The 19,149-nt window shown below is 40.0% G+C and overlaps 1 protein-coding gene and 1 long non-coding RNA gene across 12 annotated transcripts in view; one reads left to right on the plus strand and one right to left on the minus strand.

Annotated features, from left to right (window-relative positions):
- RAPGEF2 (Rap guanine nucleotide exchange factor 2) overlaps window positions 1–19,149 on the plus strand; it is a 153,699-nt gene that overhangs the window by 86,645 nt on the left and 47,905 nt on the right. Inside the window, exon 1 of one of the 11 annotated variants that reach the window (XM_083520203.1) lies at window positions 4,248–4,389. The exons of 9 other annotated variants lie outside the window; for them this stretch is intronic. In XM_083520203.1, the coding sequence (XP_083376329.1) occupies window positions 4,336–4,389 (54 nt within the window). In that variant the 5' untranslated portion in view covers window positions 4,248–4,335. Of the gene's footprint in view, window positions 1–4,247; window positions 4,390–4,885; window positions 5,281–19,149 lie in introns of those variants that run through there. One more of the 11 variants, XM_083520202.1, reaches the window with a different exon arrangement.
- Window positions 16,943–19,149, minus strand: part of LOC310714769 — a 20,430-nt gene continuing 18,223 nt past the window's right edge. The window contains exon 3 of the long non-coding RNA XR_014530057.1: window positions 16,943–17,249. This is a non-coding gene — a long non-coding RNA (uncharacterized lncRNA). The remainder of the gene's footprint in view (window positions 17,250–19,149) is intronic.

Consider the following 19,149-nt stretch of genomic DNA (forward strand, 5'->3'; position numbering starts at 1 on the left):
AATATTGCAATGTGTGGTGCTATTAGTTTCTGCCTGTTGTAGCAGTTGTAATGCATTGTGCTTAGAATGGTAGAATTGTAGAGTTAGAAGGGACCCCGAGGGTCATCTAGTATCCTGCAATGCAGGAAACTCAATTAAAGCATCAGTGACAGATGCTTAGATGCTGCATGGTTTTTATTTGTATTTTTATTGCTTCTTTTATTTCTTATATTGCATTTGTATTCTTACAATTTCAATTTTATGGAATGCAAACTGTAATACAATACAATACAATACAATACAATACAATACAATACAATACAATACAAATGTAAATAAAAAATAATATGAATGTTTAATGCATACCTGCTGCGGACCACCATGCTGTGGTCTGTGGTCCACAAGCCCCAGTTTGGGAACCCCTAATTTAGACTTAATTTTAGGAAGAACTTTCTGACACCACAGCCTATTTAACAATGAAAAAGGCTGCCTTGGAAGGCAGTTGACTGTTCTTCTTTACAGATTTTTAAGCAGAGCAAGTCTGGGTAGTTACTTATCAGGGATGCTGTACTAGTAGATTTCCGGCATCAGCAAGTATTGGACTTGATTACCCTTTCAGGCACCTTCAAACTCTATGATGGAATTATGGTCACTATTTCTGAACTAATTCTTTGTCACTAATAAATAATTCCATTACTTCATACTTTGCTGACATCTAAATTTGCATGACAGTGATATCATGTCATTAGATAAGAGTAAATTCTGGGAATTGAAATGCAAGTGACATGACATCTGTGTCCATAGGGATTTCATTGATAGTAAGTTCCAATGTATTTCTAATGAAAAACATAGGTTTGATAACAGAGTAATGGGTATATAGTGAGGTCTTTAAATTGTATCCTAAGGCTACCTAATTTTTCCAAGCCTGTGTTAAGTGTGTTTGTATTGGTCAGTTGCTTACTACTATTCTAGACTTGGGCCTGTTTTCACAGCTCCAGAGTACAGACATTATATACAGTAGGACAGCTTTTCGCAACCTTATGCTCTGCACATATTCTGAACTACAAATCTTATCAGCCTCAGCCAGCATGGCCAATTGGTTATGGAAGATGGGAATTTAGGACAAACAATTTGAGTGTTACCAAATGGGGGAGGTTGCTCCAGTGGTCAGCATACTTTTTCAGCAGGGGGCTGGACCACTGTCCCTCAGACCTTGTCCCTCAGACTATATTTTGAAAAAAAGAACGAATTCCTATGCCCCACAAATAACCCAGAGATGCATTTTAAATAAAAGCACACATTCTACTCATGTAAAAACACGCTGATTCCCGAACCGTCCGCGGGCCAGATTTAGAAGGCAATTGGGCCAGATCTGCCCCCCAGGCCTTACTTTGCCTACCAATGTTCTAAGGTATAGAACTGAAACTTGGGGATAGAGGGCTCATAGACCCTTCCCATGCCATGCATAGAATATACAGAATGAACCAGGTCCAGCTGATTTTTAACATTTAAAGATTTTCCATTTATTTGTAATTTTCACTTGTTCTGCAACTAATTTTTGATCATCCTTAAGTTTTTTCCTTTTGTGGCTTGAGATAATTGGCCTTGAAGGTTTTGCACATGGTGGGGGAAGGTGTGCAAGTCTAATGCTATGCATCTCTGCCATCTGTAAAATCAACAAGTTGTGACTGGGACCTCAGTGTCCCTAGTCCATGCTTAGTGAGCCACTTAACCTTTGTGAAGTGAGACTGTACAGCCTTTGTGCTTAACTGCTGAGCAGCATTTCCTAATTTAAATCTAAACATGCTTCTTTCAGTGACCTTGGTAAACATTTGTTTTCTCCACCTCTCTGTGGGCACCTTAGGGCATTTGAAAATGACTTCTGCTAGTTCCACATACCTCAGGCTGCTGCCACATGAGCCTAACACATTTTTTATTGCAGCTCAACAGTAGCCAGGTAGCCATGGAATCAAGCCTTTGCACCTGCGGAGTCTTGTCATAAGTCGGGCTATCAGAACAAAATGTGAAGAAGGAAGGAGAAAAAGAGGATAAGAAACCAGAATATGGGAACAGGAAAAACCCCCAAACAAACAGAGAGCTTATGTCTACAGGGCTGTGCCTTCCACTCCAGTGAGGAAGTAGTAAGAGCTTAGTGAGTCAGACGACTTGCTGCAGCTTGCCAGAAGAAAGCCCAGCAGCTGTGTGAGAGCTCTTCTAGATAGGTTTTGTGTTGCTCTGTGATTAGTATATCTGAGCTGTCTTCTTTTGACAGCCATAGCACATGGTGGGAGAAGCAATTGCCACACTTCCTCACATCCCACTTCTGCTTTTCCTAGTAGGTATCACTGGAAGGAAGCTCAAGCCTTACCCACTATAAACTACTGCCTGTGGCACTTGTGACTTCAGAAATGTTAGCCACATTACCACCAGTGTCATGTGTCCACTAAAATCTAGAGACAGAAGTGTTCTGGGCATGGCAGCAAGAGGAAAAGATGCAATAAGAAAACCATTGTTGGGGAGGGTGCTTCCTAGATATTAAGAACCAAAGAGTCCAGAGTAGGGCATTTCCTCATTTGCTTTCTTTTATATGTTTAAATGGAAAAGATTTGCAGTCGGAATAAACAGTGATGGTGGGAGGGTGACAAACGTATCCACGTTTGTTCTTTGGCTACAGCTAAAAATAAATTTGAAGACCACTGCTTCAAATGAGTGCTATCAGCTCCCACAATACTGTAAAATGCTTTCAAAAATACTCTTGCATGTGTGAATACACATGCATAAAGGCAGTTTTTCCATAGTTGAACCCTGCAGAAAAACCTGCGGTCCCATATTAGTCTTATTCTAGATTTCCATTCTAAGGAAACATATTTTAATGTGTTTTAAAAAGAATACAGGACAGATTATTATGGTATACACAAGCCTAAAAATGAATGATCCAAAACTTTAAAATATGGTTTAGTGGTGGTGCTTGTTTTTATTTTTTAAAGAATTCTATGGCTTTATAAAAATAGACTTTTAGAGAATCACCTTTTGGTCTGCCAAGTGAGCTTTGACCTGCAGTCAGCACAGGAAAGCATTACTGTATGACAGATTAAATTAACCAACTGAGAATGCATGTGTCTGGTAGAAACAGCTGCAGCCTCTGTCTCTGTCACTTTTCTATATTGTTCATAAATATATGTTTAAAGTTCTTGTCGTCTGTTCGATTTTTGTTACTGTAGTAGCAGAAATGAGCATTCTTTCCCTGCCTTTCTCTCCCAAGTTGTGTGTGCACATGGGCTTGAATACCAGGAATGCATTGTAAGTGTAAAAAGGTCAGATTTTCATGATAAAAAATTGATGGCAAAAAGTCTTTCTTATTTTTCTCACTGATGACTTGCATAAAAACATCGTGGAAGTGTGTTGCTTGTAATGTAGCAGGGCTTTGTGCTTTTTTTGGCTGGAGTATGCCCTTCAGCTTAGTTCATGTGCCATAATGCTGTGGTGACAGAGCTAGTTTTACATGGGAGTGGCTAGGTTAATTTCTCCATTTTAAAAATGAAATACTACCTTCAAGAGACATGTTGTATCTATACAAATTTAGAGCCTGCCTGCCTATTCCAGTGCTATATTCTGTGAACTGTACACCTCTTTTGATGGAAACTACATGTTTGACCTGTGTGGCAAACTGCAGACTTTATTTAAACAAATTTCAGCGGAGGATTGTGAAAATTCACAGCTATGCACCTTTCAGTTACCTAAGCCTGAACAGTATCATACCTGTGTGCCCATGAAAGCTTGTCAAGTATGCCATTATTAAGCAGTTGATAGAGATATTTACAGCTTTGCCGCAACATTATTTTTGGGTGGGGGAGGGTGGGGGAGGAGGTGGCAGCAAACACCATTGCTTTATATTCACCTTGGTGAAAAATGATATTTAGTTCAGAGCCTGTTCAAGTAAGTCTTTCTCCTTATTCCCACCCTGCCTTCAGTGATATCCATTGGAGCCAGCAATCAATGGATTCCTTCCCCTTTGGGATTTGCTTGACCTACAGAAGCTGACATAATACAGGCAAGCGCTTGTTACTCTATCTGAATTGTCCATCTGTACCTTAATGAGTGAAATAGTTAAGCAGCCGAGGGGGCAAGCCGCAAGGAATGTGTCTTCCATTTGAGTTGAATATTTCGATGTATAGGGGGAGAGGGAGGGAGGCAGAGAGAGATCCACTTACATCATTAGAACTGCATTGAGTGTGCCTGTGTGCAGGTTAAGAGACAGACTACAGTGTCTTTGCTTTCTGCAGGAAGCAGCAATGCCGTTTGTATCCTAAGAGGAATTTTTTATTTAGAAAAGGAAGCGTTCTTTCTACCCAGGAAATGGCTTTCCTTGTGCGTTGCTATGCCAACTGCCTGCAGCCATGGTCTTCCAAAGTAAGCACAATAACGTAATTATATTGGCGTATTACATTCAGACTCATGATTCTCTAGGTTTTTCTCTGTGTATGTGCCTTTGGTGTTTTTGGTTTGTTTGGGGTTGTTTTTTTTTTTGTTTTTTTCCCTTAGTGACTCTCTTGATGGTAGGCATGGTTTCTTTGAATGTGAGGGACAGGCATCATTAAATTAAATGTCCGTCAATGTCATGCCGCTTGGATTAATTGTGCGAACTTGGTTAGTTGAGTGGAACAGAGATCACTGGTCACCCTGTCAGCATCATTAGCAGCCAGAGGGGAGGTCCCTATTCACATGCTCTGCCCTGATTTTTTATTTTTTTAATGGGGGTGAGGGGCTCTTTATTACTGTGATTGCAAATTAAACAGGAGTATTAACAATGCTTGGCTGAATGCAGGAAGCTGGTTCCCGCACCCTTACTAATATAATACTGTATTAAGCTTTTTTGAGGGAGTCTGTGTGCAGTCAGCCATTTTAGCTTTTCTCTCCCCCCCCCCTTTTTTCCTCCCTTTCGCTCTCAGGGAATGCTCTCGTTCTTGTAGAAGAATGCTGGATATGTATGGTGTTGCCAGGCACTTTACATCCTTGCACGCTTAAGACTTCGAGTGTTATAAAAATGGAGACAATTGCTGCTGTTTGGATTGCTTTTCTGCACTACAAGTGTGAGAGATTTTGTGAACGGCACTTTGAGCTCTTGGCTTGGTTTTTCCCTTGGTTTTTGTTTGTTTAGTTTAATGCAGTAGAGGATGATTTGCTATCCATGAGAAATTGGTACATGATGTGTAAATTCAGTTCAGCATATGTTTGTTCATTATGAAACCTCTTGCAATCCCAGCTAACCATGGAGTTATGGGCCAGCAGGAGAAACATTCAGTAAGTATAGCAAATTCTGCTTATTTTGGGAACAGGCTTTCGTTAAATTTCATTTTAAATTGTAACTGCCTGTATACATGCTCATTTTGCTTTGATTGTGAATATAATGGGGCTGTTAAATTGTAGTAGAAAAACAGATGCCTGCCGTGGTGTCAGTTGTGATTTAATACTTTGGTATTTCATGTTTTAAAATATGGAAGTTGCTTGTTTCTAAATAGAGAACTTTGAAATATTATACTTTCTATAGAGTATGTTTCAGCTAACTTCTGACTTGAAAAGAAATACAAAGTTAAGATTTCTTGAAGGCGTATAGTGATGTCGAATACTTCTGTAACCAATATTATCCTGTATTTGCATGAAAGGTCTGTGTCATTTTGGTTTGGCATACCATGACCAACTTAAAAAGCAGTAATGTTTAACAAAAATGGGAACAATTTAAAAGGAGCAAGCAATAAATGCTAGCCCTTTTAATTAATCCCACGGGCCAACTACACCTCTGTCATGCTGTAATCCCATAGGAAGGTACTGTTCCTTGTTTGTGAAAATAGCATTCATAGGCAAAATAGAAAATCTTTAGAAGTGTGGGCCTTGAATGCCAAAGATTTCAGGCCACGATCTAGAGAGCTGTTAGGTGTACCCAGCTGGGCATCTGTCTTTTTTGTTTTTTATTTGAATGGCAGATTCCCCCCCCTTCCTTGCCCCACCCCCAATGCCGCATTGATCAAACTGCTTTGGAAATTCCCCTGAGTTTCTAAAGCAGTTTGCCATGATGTGCAGGAGGCTGCTGCTTGAGAAATAGAGGTCAAAAACCCCTTTGGGTGGTGCCAGTCTTCTTGCATGGCTGTCTGAATTGTGGCCTAGATTTGTTTTTTAAGTCTTACAAAACCATTAAAAATATATAACTGTATACTAACTCCTCAGGCGTTACTATTACATAAATATTTATGGTTACCAGTGAATTCTGTTTAATTTTTTGTTGTTGAGAAGTGTGCAAGTGTGGATTTTGCAAATTATTATTATTATTATTATTATTATTATTATTATTATTATTATACACTCTATCATCCCAGGGTGGGTTGCAACAATTAAAACACAATGTTAAAAAGAGCTTAAAACAACTTGCAATCACAAAATAAGGTGGGGCCTAAAAATATACATCTCAGGCCCAGGTGCTAAGGTGTGCAGACATGCTTCACTCTTCAAACTACTTGTTTTTCTTAATCCTCATGAAGTCACACTGGGACTTATATGAAGCAAGAAGTTTTTGACACATGTGAGAATGTGCATAAGTGTGCATGAAAGTTTCATACATGTGAGATGGAGACATACGTGAATATTAAAATTTGTGTGCGTGCATACAATATAATATTTAGGTCATGAATCAGGTGGTTGTTAACATTGCAAAAATAATATACAGTGACTTTAGATGTGTAAAACAAACATTTAGATTATTCAAGCTCTTAGGTAATCATTCTCTGCTCTGAGTTGTCATAAGACCATTCCACCCCAAACACAGCATATTAGTGTAGGGTGAAAAACTTAATGAGTGGCATTCATTTGGTGCCCTTGCACTCACAGAAGGACTTTTAATTCAGTTGATGCCTCCATTAATGGAAGAAGGGGGGAGGGGCTTTTTTTGCCAGTATCTCATGCATCCCCCAGCTTGAGGGAGTTGAGGAACATTCCATAGCAAGGTAGAAAGTGGTATGGAGGTCCATAAAGGGAATTGCAAATTGGTTCAAATCACTTCACCTCTCTCTTAGTAAGCGGAGGTGCCCACTGGATCAAAAGCTTTTGCATGAGTGCATGGGCACCATTTGGATTCCACCTAATGAAATTATACAGTCCTCTGTGAACTGATGGAGGTGAGCTGGAGAAATGTCATGCTCTGGATTATATCTATCTGTGAAGTCAAATTTCAAGAACATGGCACCCTTGTTTTGGAACTTCTTCATGAATAAGCTGTTGCTAGATTCTAACTCTATTATTTTAGAAATGTGAAAACATTTTTTATTTAGACACATGTGTGTGATAATTGCTGCTGGTTCTGTCCAAGCAGCTGTTTAACTTCCTTTTTCTGAGTTGTATTGTTTTTAATGTGTTTAATAAACTGTTTTCTGTTTCATGGCATTATCTACTGTTGTCAGCCATCAGCTTCTTGAAAGCGGAAAGAGATTGGAAATAAATACTATAAATGGACATTAGTAGAAGCCAGCTGAGGAGCATTGATTCCCCCTGCCCTCATGTAAATTGGTTGCTGCAGGTTCATATTTTGAGGAGGAGAGCCAATAAGTGGAGGAGAACAGCTGTGGTTTGGAATGAGATAAAGCACAAGCTTAGGTTCAGATGTAATACTAAGCCAAACCATGGTTTAGCTCCCAGGAGCATAGCACCAGCAAGACTAGGGAAGGACTGAGGCTGCATTGATTTTCTAAATATATACCAGCACAATTTCTCATTCAAACTTAGACATGGTTGAACAGGGACAGCAATGAAATGTTATCTATCTATCTATCTATCTATCTATCTTCAACTAAGTTTTAATCAGTCTCATTGAAATAAATTACCATGGGTAGGTTAGGTCCTATAAATTCAATAAGCCTACTCTGTGTAAAACCTAGTTGAATACCACCTAGGTGTTTATTGTCTGAATCTATATTAATAGACATGCAACTTATTGAATTGGAGTTAGCAATTCTACTATTTCTTGATTTTCTAAATGCTCTATTTCATCTTCCAGAATATTTGTAAATTGCTACTCTAGGTTGAGAATTTAAACTCTGGCCTTGTCAGATTTTTGGAATCTCCATAGAGTCTGTGTCATGTATGCCCAAATACAGTCGGCTTAATTTTCCAAATTAGCAAACTAGTAAACTATTCTTCAATTACTTGTATCTCCTTAACCTTATCCCAGTTGGCTGGTGGATGGGTCAGGTCCTGCAATCCTGTAAACATGTTTTCCGTTGTTAGTGGCCTTTTCCCTGGTTGGTTGGTCTGTTCGTAGTAACAATCTTTAAGTTAAGGTAAAGGTACCCCTGCCCGTACGGGCCAGTCATGTCCGACTCTAGGGTTGTGTGCCCATCTCACTTAAGAGGCCGGGGGCCAGCGCTGTCCGGAGACACTTCCAGGTCATGTGGCCAGTGTGACGAAGCTGCTCTGGCGAGCCGGCACCAGCGCAGCACATGGAAACGCCGTTTACCTTCCCGCTAGAAAGCGGTACCTATTTATCTACTTGCACTTAGGAGTGCTTTCAAACTGCTAGGTGGGCAGGAGCTGGGACCGAAAGACGGGAGCTCACCCCGCCGCGGGGATTCGAACCGCCGACCATGCGATCGGCAAGCCCTAGGCGCTGAGGTTTTACCCACAGCGCCACCCGCGTCCCTTTTACCTTTAAGTTAGTTAGTTGCTAAACAGTTTGTTTTTCTGAGGGGAGGAGTAAGAACTTCTTTAAGGGAAACTAGTAAAATACCCTTAAATAGTCTACTAGCACTGAATTAACACATTCCCCCTTCCATTATTTGTGACATACATGACACTCATTCAAATAAGAATTTTTGTCCTATAGTAGTTTGGAAGGTAATATGGATATTAAGCTTCTCTCAGGCACCCAAATATTAGTGGCACTCATGGGCCTTTCCTGCAGGTGTTTGGATGCAGAGAGAGAGAGAGAGAAGCTTGGTGACACAGCTCTTTGGAGTTTTTTGTTTGTTTATATCAAATTGTTTAGCTCCGTTTTGAACAGAGGTGGAGAAACTTTTTCATTCTGAGGGCCACATTCTCTTCTAGACAAACTTCATGCCAGAGGAAGGTAAAGGCAACACTGGGCAGAGCAATACACACAAATTTTACCCTTGTACAGTAGGCACATGCACTCGCACACGTGCACACACACAATCTTCCATCCAGAGAAGTAAGAGGCATTATCAGAGCTCAAGGACACATTCCTTTCAGGCAAAAATACCCAAGGAGGACATGAAGCAGGCCTGTGGAGAGACTTTGGCTCTTGGGCCATAGGTTCCTCACCCTGATTTAAAACAAACTGGCCAAGTTAAACTGTCTCAAAGCAACTTTGCAATGATTGTGCCACTTGGTTTATTCATAACGCCAACAGAAAAAAGAGATGGGTGGCACCTAAAGGACAAGAAGCTTCCCGTCCCACCAAAGAGGAATCTCTGAAGACCCGGAACAATGCTGGAAGCAAAATAATATAGTATTCCCTATCATTTCAGCATGTCAGCCTCTTCAGGAGCCAGCAGATCTTATTCCACATTGCAGTTCACTTAGAATGCATTGTTTTATGCATGTTGTTCCAGGGGTGATGAGCTGAAATGCACTGGACACAGTATGCTGTAAAATTTTTTTTTTTTTTTTGCCTTCCGCAACCTTTTGATGTTTCACCCTTTTTAGCCTTACGTAATGCTTCTATCGTTTATATACTAATGCTCATGCAAGTTTGCTTCAGTAAATTTGCATTATATTGTCTTGGGAATACAAAACTAAGCTATTGTATGTTAGTGAGCTGAACTAATCTGCAATGATGTAAAATGTTGGTGGGGTTTTTAGGCATGCAAAATTGTGAACATGTGCATTTACGTGGCAGAGGGGATGGGACTCCCCCCCCCAAAGAACAAATATTGGAAGTTCAGACCAGCGTGAGGTAACTGCCTCAGGTGGCAGGTGATGGGAGGCAGAGAGAAGCAATGCATGTTGAAGGACAAAGCAATGTGTGCCTCACAGCCTTCCTGCAAATCCCTAAGTGAGTCTGTTGCCTTCAGGTGCACTGTCCTATTGCCAGTGTTGATGTCAGTAGGACAGTGCACCTGAAGGCAACAGACTCACTTAGGGAATTGCAGGAAGGCTGTTAGTCAACCCATTTACTCATCTCTTCTGTCCAAAATACAATCTTATATACTTATAATTTATTGATTTGGCAGTGAGAAAGGCATGCTATCTCTTCCTCATGGCCACTGCTTTTTGTCTTGGAGGTTGCAGAGTATTAGGTGGACAGAAAGCATGGAGAGAGGGACAGACCTAATTCCCTTTTCCATGTACGGCTGCTACCACTGGATCATGGGGGTGAGGGGCAGACAGGAAGGATGTCTTGGTAGTAAGGGGGGCAGGTGGGTAGGTGGTGCACAAACTTACTTGGTTTTTTAGCACAGATTTTAATTGAACTGGAAAATATGTGGGCTTGAAGAACTATCATCTCTTTCTGAGCCCAAACATGGAGAAATTCATTGGGATTTCTACTCTTAACATCATTCCTTATAAATGGCGGGTCTTCAGACCTCCTTATACATTGTGTTTGAACTCTGGTGTGTTTCCAAAATAGTTTGTTGTAGGTAGGGTAAGGCATCTGTTTAGTAAGTCGAAAGCTTCATTGACCCAGCTAGTCACAGTGTCCTCAGTTGTGGCTAAAACTGCTAAATAAATAGATTTATGCAGCACTGATGCAACTGTGGGGTCATTCTGGGTGACTATCGGCGCTCTGCTCTTCAGGTTAGGTTTCCACAGGATGGCTGCTTCTTTCGGATTCAGCTGCTGTTGAGTGGAGTTTCATGGGAGCCTTCTCTTAACTTACTCATTTAGTTCACAGCCACATTAGCAAGTTCAGGGGCACCTATGATCCAAACTGCTTTCAACATATAATTTTATTGCAGTCGTCTGCATACATTTATGGCTAGCTCATTAAAGATGACCCAGAAGCTTTGATTAGTTCAGAGCTCAGCTGGTTTAATTCTGATGGGTACAGACAAAGAATTAATACTCCATCTACAACTACATTGAGTTGTCAATGACTCAATTGACTGAGCTAGTCAAGAGACCTCACAATAAAACTTATGCATCTATTAACATGCAAATAAGGTCAAATAGGTGTATTGTATGTTATGGAAAGTAAGGTCACATTGATTTAGGTAAGATATTACCTCATGTCTTCATTTCTGTCGACAGGAATTTAGCTACAGATCCTGTAATACTCTTATTTGTATCAGAGAGAAGAGAAATGTAATGTGCAGGCAATCTTCAAAGATACAAAATGGTTACTGAATCAATCAACTCTTTCCGGAGACCTCTATAAAAGTTACAAAACATGGATGAAGGTTTCTATTTCTTCTGAGGAAGACAGACATCACTTATAAGAGTAGGGTGTTACCCTAAATATCCTCTCCATAAGAGCTGAAGGTATCACACTGAAACATGCAGGATAGGAATGCCCTCCTGTATTTTGTTATGCTTAAGTTCAGTGGATATTTTGTCTGAGAATTAACAGATGTACTGGAAATGCCAAATACCAAAGCTGAACAAGTCGTCTTGACTATCGAAAATAGGTTTTGGAAGCCTATTTATTTAATAAAAGATCTAGCTTGAAGCTGTGACAGAGAAACCGTAACATTTTGTTACTTAGCAACTTCATCTATGTACTTGCAAACTGGTCTACATGAACCGAAGATAGGTAGCTGTGTGAGATAATAGGGGGACATTAGCACTGAATTTTTGACTCTGTAGCAGGGGCAAGAAACCTCTGGCTTGTGGCCCTACATGGGTCTGCTAGGTCTTCCCATTTAGCCTATGAAGACACTTCAACCAAGACACAACTACCTGCCCTGCACCTGATGTTAAATATGGCTTTTCTTCCCACCCCCAGCATTTTAAAAAACCCCGGGACAGCGGAGGACTTCTCCGCTGTCCGGGGCGATTTAAAAGCCCCTGGGAAGGCAGGCAGGGGGGACAAAGACTTTTGCCCCCCGCCAGCCTTCAGAAGAGGTCCAGGACCTCTTCTGAAGGCGGGCGGGGGGCGAAAGTCTTCCCCCCCGCCTGCCTTCAAAAGCCGTCGGCGACAGCGGAGAAAGGCGCTGCCTTTCTCCGCTCTCCCAGGAAGGCAGGCAGGGGGGAGCAAAGACTTTCGCCCCCCGCCGGCCTTCAGAAGAGGTCCAGGACCTCTTCTGAAGGCTGGCGGGGGGCGAAAGTCTCCCCCCCCCGCCTGCCTTCAAAAGCCATCGGCTCTCCCGGGAAGGCCGGCGGGGGGCGAAAGTCTTCCCCCCCGCCTGCCTTCAAAAGCCGTCGGCGACAGCGGAGAAAGGTGCTGCCTTTCTCCGCTCTCCCGGGAAGGCAGGCAGGGGGGAGCAAAGACTTTTGCCCCCCGCCGGCCTTCAGAAGAGGTGCTTCCCTGCTATGCCGGACTGCTTTTAAAATGCTGGCGGTGGGGAGCAAAGCCTTTCAGCCCCCGCCGGCCTTCCTGGACCTCTTCTGAAGGCCGGAGGGGGGAAAAGGCTTTGCTCCCCACCACCAGCATTTAATACAGGTCCCCGGAGATTTCCCTATGGGCTTTTGTCTTGCGAAGCAAGCCCATAGGGAAATTCGTCTTGCGAAGCGCCTCCAAAACAGAAAACCCTTTCGTCTTGCGGGTTTTCCGTCTTGCGAGGCATTCGTCTTGCGGGGTACCACTGTACTATCTTGAATCTCTTGAAGGGTGGTTTTTAAATAAATAGATACATGGAAATCAATGTTCTTGCCATTTTCCTTGGCAGAGGATGTTTGCCAGACAATGTTGTTCTGCTAGGCATATACTAAAAAAAACAGACAATGCAATGCATTAATGAACAGATTTGTGTTCCTCCTACTTTTATTACTACAGGAAAGTCGGAAACTCATTGTAGATGTAGGAAAAATATTTGGTGTGATAGTATTTTTAAACTAAAGCAAATTTGCCTAGTTTTTACTTCTGCCAGAATTGATAATCTTAAAAACATGCCTATATTCACAGCTCCTTTTCAAATAGCCAATGGTAATGCTAAGGCACCATCCATCTCAAATTAGGGACATTGACAGCAATGCTTAGGTACCTTCCCTGCACCACTTGGGTAGTTTGCAGACAGAGGAAAATGATGCTCATATCTCTGTACAATCACCCTACAGATGTTACTCAGAACCCAACTAAGTACATAACCATCAACTACAGCAATTTTCAGCAAACAGTAGAGCAGCCATGATGGATCAAAATGGATGAAAGAAAATAAGCTTTGCAACATTTCAACATGCTTTTTGCTGATTGGGAACTTTTGCTGATTCTCAGTAGTCATGTGAGCAGTGCTCGAAACTCCCATTGTTCTAGGTGCATCTTGCAACAGGGAATTTCATTAGCGTGAGCAGTTTCTGAGCTCTGAGTGCAGGACTGCGCTCAAGATTTCAGATTAAAATTGCAGAGTTAGAAGGAAAGGAGGACCTTTTTCTGCCTCCCCAATTCCAACTACTCTCTGAAGACTGGAGAAGATACCCTCTTAAGAATATTAGGGGGGTGGGCAGGTGAAGGACCATGTGAAAAATTAATATTTTAGCTGCAGTTCATTCATTTTCAGCTTTTTTTGTTATAAAAAAGTGTGCCTAGACATTCCATTGTTGCACCCATAATCTAGACTTAAGGTGCCATTTAGCTTTTAGCTTTCATATCTCAGTTTCTAACACTGCATGTGAGATGTTAGCATCTTAGATGATGGTAAATTTAAAAACAGCATCATATTTTTACAAAGAAACATTCTCCCCAACTCCCTCCACTTGCTGTCTGTTCAGCTTTGCTTCATGTGTTTTCACTCAGCTGAAACCCACAGGATCCTGGCTCACAGCCATGGATGGGTAACTGAACTTTATTCCAAAATGCTAATATGTGAGAAATTCTGTTTCACAACTAGATGGGCTGGAATAAGTCAAAAGGAGGCCAAATCGTCAATTAAGAAAGGAAATAAACTCTGATGGATTGCTTTCTTAAAGCTATTTTAATGTTGTTCTTATACAATTCTTAGTATATTTTATTTTTGCAGTACTACATTGTTTTTCTGTTCCTATGCTGTGATTCAAAGTTCAGAGTATCATTATCTTCCATATAGAGATAATAATATGCTTTGAAAGAAGCATTGGACACCAATAAGCTGACTGATTCATTTTAGTTCTAGACTTGAATCTGTGGTCTTTATTACTGGTCATGTTTAATTCCCATTGAACTGAGTTGCTAATGAGCAAATTTTGACCCCTGGTTAAAGGACCCAATTAACTTTGGTGTGTTGGCCAAGAATTGGCTGATAAACACTAGTGTTTATGGGATCTCCAGATTAACAACAGATGGCCATCAGGGGTACTGTAGCTTTCAACTTGGTAGGATCCAGGTGACCTGTGGAGCCTGTAATGTATGTACCTGTTCACACAGGCTGTTGAGGCTGGGCTGCAATAGCATGCTTGGATGCCCTGCCTACAGTGCAAGAATTAAAAGAGGCTAGAGAGGCCCTTTCCTGTTTCCATCCACAGTCAGATTGTTGCAATCTAAATTTAGAAACTTTTTAATGATAAGAAATACAGGTATGTTTTGAATTTAAAATGCAGAGCTATTTATTGATAAACAAATTTATTTCAAAGTGAGTTTTACAAAATAAGTTATTTGCTGCAATTTTAGGGTGGTATTGAACTAAGTTTTACTCACATGAAACCCATTGAAATTAATGAACGTAACTAAGTTAGGTCCATTAACTTCAATGGGTTTGAGTAAAACTTGGTTGAATACCACCCTTAGGTTTCCCTTGTAGTTGCTCATTATTTATTTAATATTTTAATTGTTAATACCTCTGTAGATTGCATAGAATAACTCGATGGGATACCAGTTGGAGCTTTTTAATGCCTTTCCACTGTCCAGCAGCTTCGGCCAGGAACTCCCTTTCCCAGCAGATCTGATTATACTGCTTCCACCTCATTTTTCAAACATCACTTGTCGCTTTTTAGAATGCTATGATACCTGCCCACGTCATCACTTTCTCTTTGTAAAGGCATTGGAGGATCTCAAAAAAGCTCTGTTAATGACTTTTTGAGATGTGGTTCATAACATTTATCTTTATGTTTCCCACTGTAAAATATGACTTTATAATACCTGGCCAATAAGGATTTTTTTTCAATAATACATAGAGACAATTGCTTGATCTCAGGATTCCAGGGAGATGATTAATTGGAAAACAGTGAATAATAAATCACAAGAAACAGATTACTATACACAAACTCAGATGCAATAATCCAGCACAGAGGTTGGGAGCTGCTTAACTCCATTTGATTGTAGCTGAACATGTGCACTTGAATATAAGAACTCCTCTAATACCCTAGAAGTAGATGATAGGAGAATTCTATGGTTCCTATGGTTCCTATGTTTGCTTAGCATCTTATATGTTAAAAGTTTAATAGGTTCCATTTAGCATAGGCAATCAGTTGTATGAAGCAAGTGGTGGTGCCAGTAAAGGGTACAATGACAATGATGAAGGTCTTTTTAGCCAGTGAGGTCAAGACCCAAAATTAGCCATTTTATTTGTCAGCCATAGCCTGACAATCATGCTATTTACTTTACATGGGTTCCAGTCTTATTTTGGAAGCTTGGAACAACTTAAATGTGGCTTCCTGTGGTTTTCCAGCCTAGCATCAATCAAACCATACCTGTTTAGCGTCAAAGCAGCTATAGCAACAGGTACTCCTTGATTTCATTGGGCACTTTAGAAGATTGTTCTGTAAAGTTGGAGTAAGTACAGGAAAAGTTTTAGTCCCTGCTAACTTATTTCACATAGGGCACCAACAATTGATACTAATGCAGTTGTTGTAATAATTTGTATTTGAAATCATTTTTTATTCTAACACATACCTCTTTTTTGAGAATAAATCATCATCTAGATTGGTTGTCTTAAGTTGCCTATTTCCAGATATATTATGAATCTTGAATGTGTGTGTGTGTGCGTGCGTGCGCGTGCACACACCTGACGTAACTTAGTTTTTCCTTGACCCATGAAGGTGTTGTTGGAAATTACCCTTATTTCTGTAATATATGAACAAAAGCTATGAAATAATGCTTATTATGTAAATGAGCAGTTTAGTTGGTGTGTCCACTGATCTTTACGGGTAGCATATTTCCCCACAGTTTGTTCGTAGAGCAGATGTGGAAGGGTATATGTGTGAAATTATAGTAACTACTCCATGCTGTCTAAAACTATACAAACATAAAGGATTAATTAGTTACATTCCAGTGTAAACTGTCTGTTAGATTTAACACTATGGTGGGCATGTCCTTGTGCAGCATGTCTATAAATGAAATCAATAGAAATCAGTTCATTATTCTGTAATTAGGTATATTGACTGCTGCCCTGTAAATCACTGAACCATACAACTAATATTTCCTCCAATGTTTCACTTGGTTAGGAAAGAAAATGAATTGCCTTGAAATAAGAAGTGTATAAGACGAATAACTGCAAACCTTGTTTTTAACCTAGATCTTATTGTTCAACTGGCAGTGTTCAATTATTCCAGAAATTAATAGGGAAGCATTATGTGATTATTTTGGTCACATGTGCTTAGGCTTCCTTACAGGCTGGTCTATAGTTAGGACAGGAGTAACTAATGAGGTGTCCTCATATGTTGTTTTTATGAAGTCAGAGAGCTGACATCATGCTGGTATCATTGAAGGAAATTCCAAACATACAGTGCAGCAAGGAGAGGAGGTTGCCACTGAAGGAGCAGGAGATCTTTGGATGTTGGTGGAGCTTGAGAGAATATCATGGGGAGGGATGTATTGGAATATTAGAAATGTGAGATATGGGAGTCAAGGCTATGAAGGGAGCTTGAAGGTAAGGATAGACAGAATGCCAGTGTAGCTATTTGAGGGGAAACCATTTTGGTAGCTAGAGTTCTGACTGTGTGTTGGCATTTCTGTGTGAACAATTTTGAGACAGGTCACTGTGTTGGTCTATAGGAGCAGAAAGAAAAAAGAGGCTGCAAAACCAATAAAGACCAGTATGCTTTTATGACAGTGTACTTTTGTGGGCTGCAGTCCACTTCAATTGATACATGACTTTGTTGATTTCGTTAATAAGAGATAACCCCCAGCCTTTGTATACCTTTGAATGTGGTAATATTGTTTCCTGAGTAAAGAGGTATTGGATAACACTCCCTCACACCTGGAAGAACAAGAAAATATAATTATATTATTATTACTGTTTGATTTACAGTATTGTTATGACAACCTTGTGCCTAATGTTGCTTACTGTAGTACATTGTGCAAAGCCTTTGTATTATTACTTGGTCTGTAATTTTATTTCATTTCTTCTTTCCCTCTCTTTTAAAATCTGCTCCTCCCTCATTTTTGCATTTCTAGTTGTATTCTTGTGAGGATGTAATTTGTTCAAAATAAATTATAGAAGATTTTTAAAAAAACAGATGCATGAAGTGTTAACCATCACTTGTCAGGATTTATAGGGCCACAGTATTGACACTATGTTAAGTGTGAGCCAGCTATATTGAATCCTGCCATTATAATGATAATTTTTTGGGGGGAGGGAAGACAGTACAGTTAGAAAATAGTTTAATGGATTGATTTGAAACTTGGCATCATAGGAAAGGTAAGCTTGAGGATGGTTCATGCCAATTTGGGGATAGAAAGGATAAGAAACTGTTCTGATTTTGTTTACCACTTGACTTTTGATGCTCAAAAGTTGGCAAGATATGTGTGTTTTTCTTCTACAGACTTTGCTGGGGTTGTTTAGGGGGAAATATATCTCTGTACTGTGACTTTTGAGAAATAGTTTGTTGTGTTGGGTCAAGAGGAATGTCTAGTAAGTGTCATTATTACCCATGAATTGCATAAAATATTTGTAATCTTTGTTTAAAATGCATTTTTATGGCTAATGTTGGGCAACAGGAATTCAGAAGGGTGTCCCTTCACATACTCATTACTAAACTGTTTTGAGAGAAGCCTGGGAGTTTAATAGATTGCTGAGTGAGAGTAACAGGCAAAGAGAGTTTGTTGGGAAATGGACTGGGGGTGGGTGGGTGAAGTACATTTGTTAATTTTGTTTATTCAGTTTATATCCCAGCTTTACTGCAGTGATCTCAATGAGGCATACATTATTTTCTCCCTCACCATGTTATCCTCACAATACAAAGGATTTTAGTGATGTAACTGGGCACCCCAAAACAAAATGGTTAGCAGCAAAGGCAGATTGAAAAAATTGCCTGCACAACAAAGTCCAATATTGTATCATATTATAGGGGGTGATGTGGCTGCGAATGTGTGAGTTACCTCCACTCTGCAAAGTAGCTCAGTGTTACAATCATATTGCTGGAAAGGGCCTGAGAGGGAATAGTGTATGACAACCCTGTGGTATAGTCAAGATTCCAGAACAGTACACTTAAACAATGTATTTATGTTAGCTTTGTAGAATTGAAACAATATAGAAAATCTATTTTAATAATTTACCACAGGACCTTGAAATGCCTTTGTCTTTGGACTTTGTTAATCTGTGTCAGCCATAGTTATGATTCTTTATAAGGTCATCAGAAATGATGACTAACAGAGCATTTCAATGGCCCTTTCATACTTTCCTTAAGTAAGAGACCCAGTTATTCCTTACAATTTCCTATTGAAATACTGATGAGCTTTAAACATTGAGAAATTGCTGCTTTAGAATGGGTCATAATTTGTTTTCCTAAATATTTAATCACAATCACTTTAGAATTGTAACTGACTATTCTATTTTTTGGTGGAATAAAACTAAAGTACAGTAACTGTGAACTATAGTGACAATCACGAATTTACATTTCTGCATCCATATTCTCTAGGCTACTTTTAACAAACACTTCTGTATTCTGTTATTTTTTTCCCATTTGCCCCACCCCATAAATGACTCTTGGGTAATACTCTTCATCAGTAGGCTAGTTTTAATTAGTACAAAATGGTGCTTCCTAGATCAGTGTTTAACAGCACTGTGTAATTCTGCTTTAGTTTTGGAATCTGGCTTTGATAGAGACAAAAGAACAAAAGAGCAGTCCTGAATACCAGAAAAAAGAAGAACATTTGTA

This window comes from Podarcis liolepis (assembly GCF_965112155.1).
Source record: "Podarcis liolepis genome assembly, chromosome: 9".
Taxonomy (NCBI): Eukaryota; Metazoa; Chordata; class Lepidosauria; order Squamata; family Lacertidae; genus Podarcis; species Podarcis liolepis.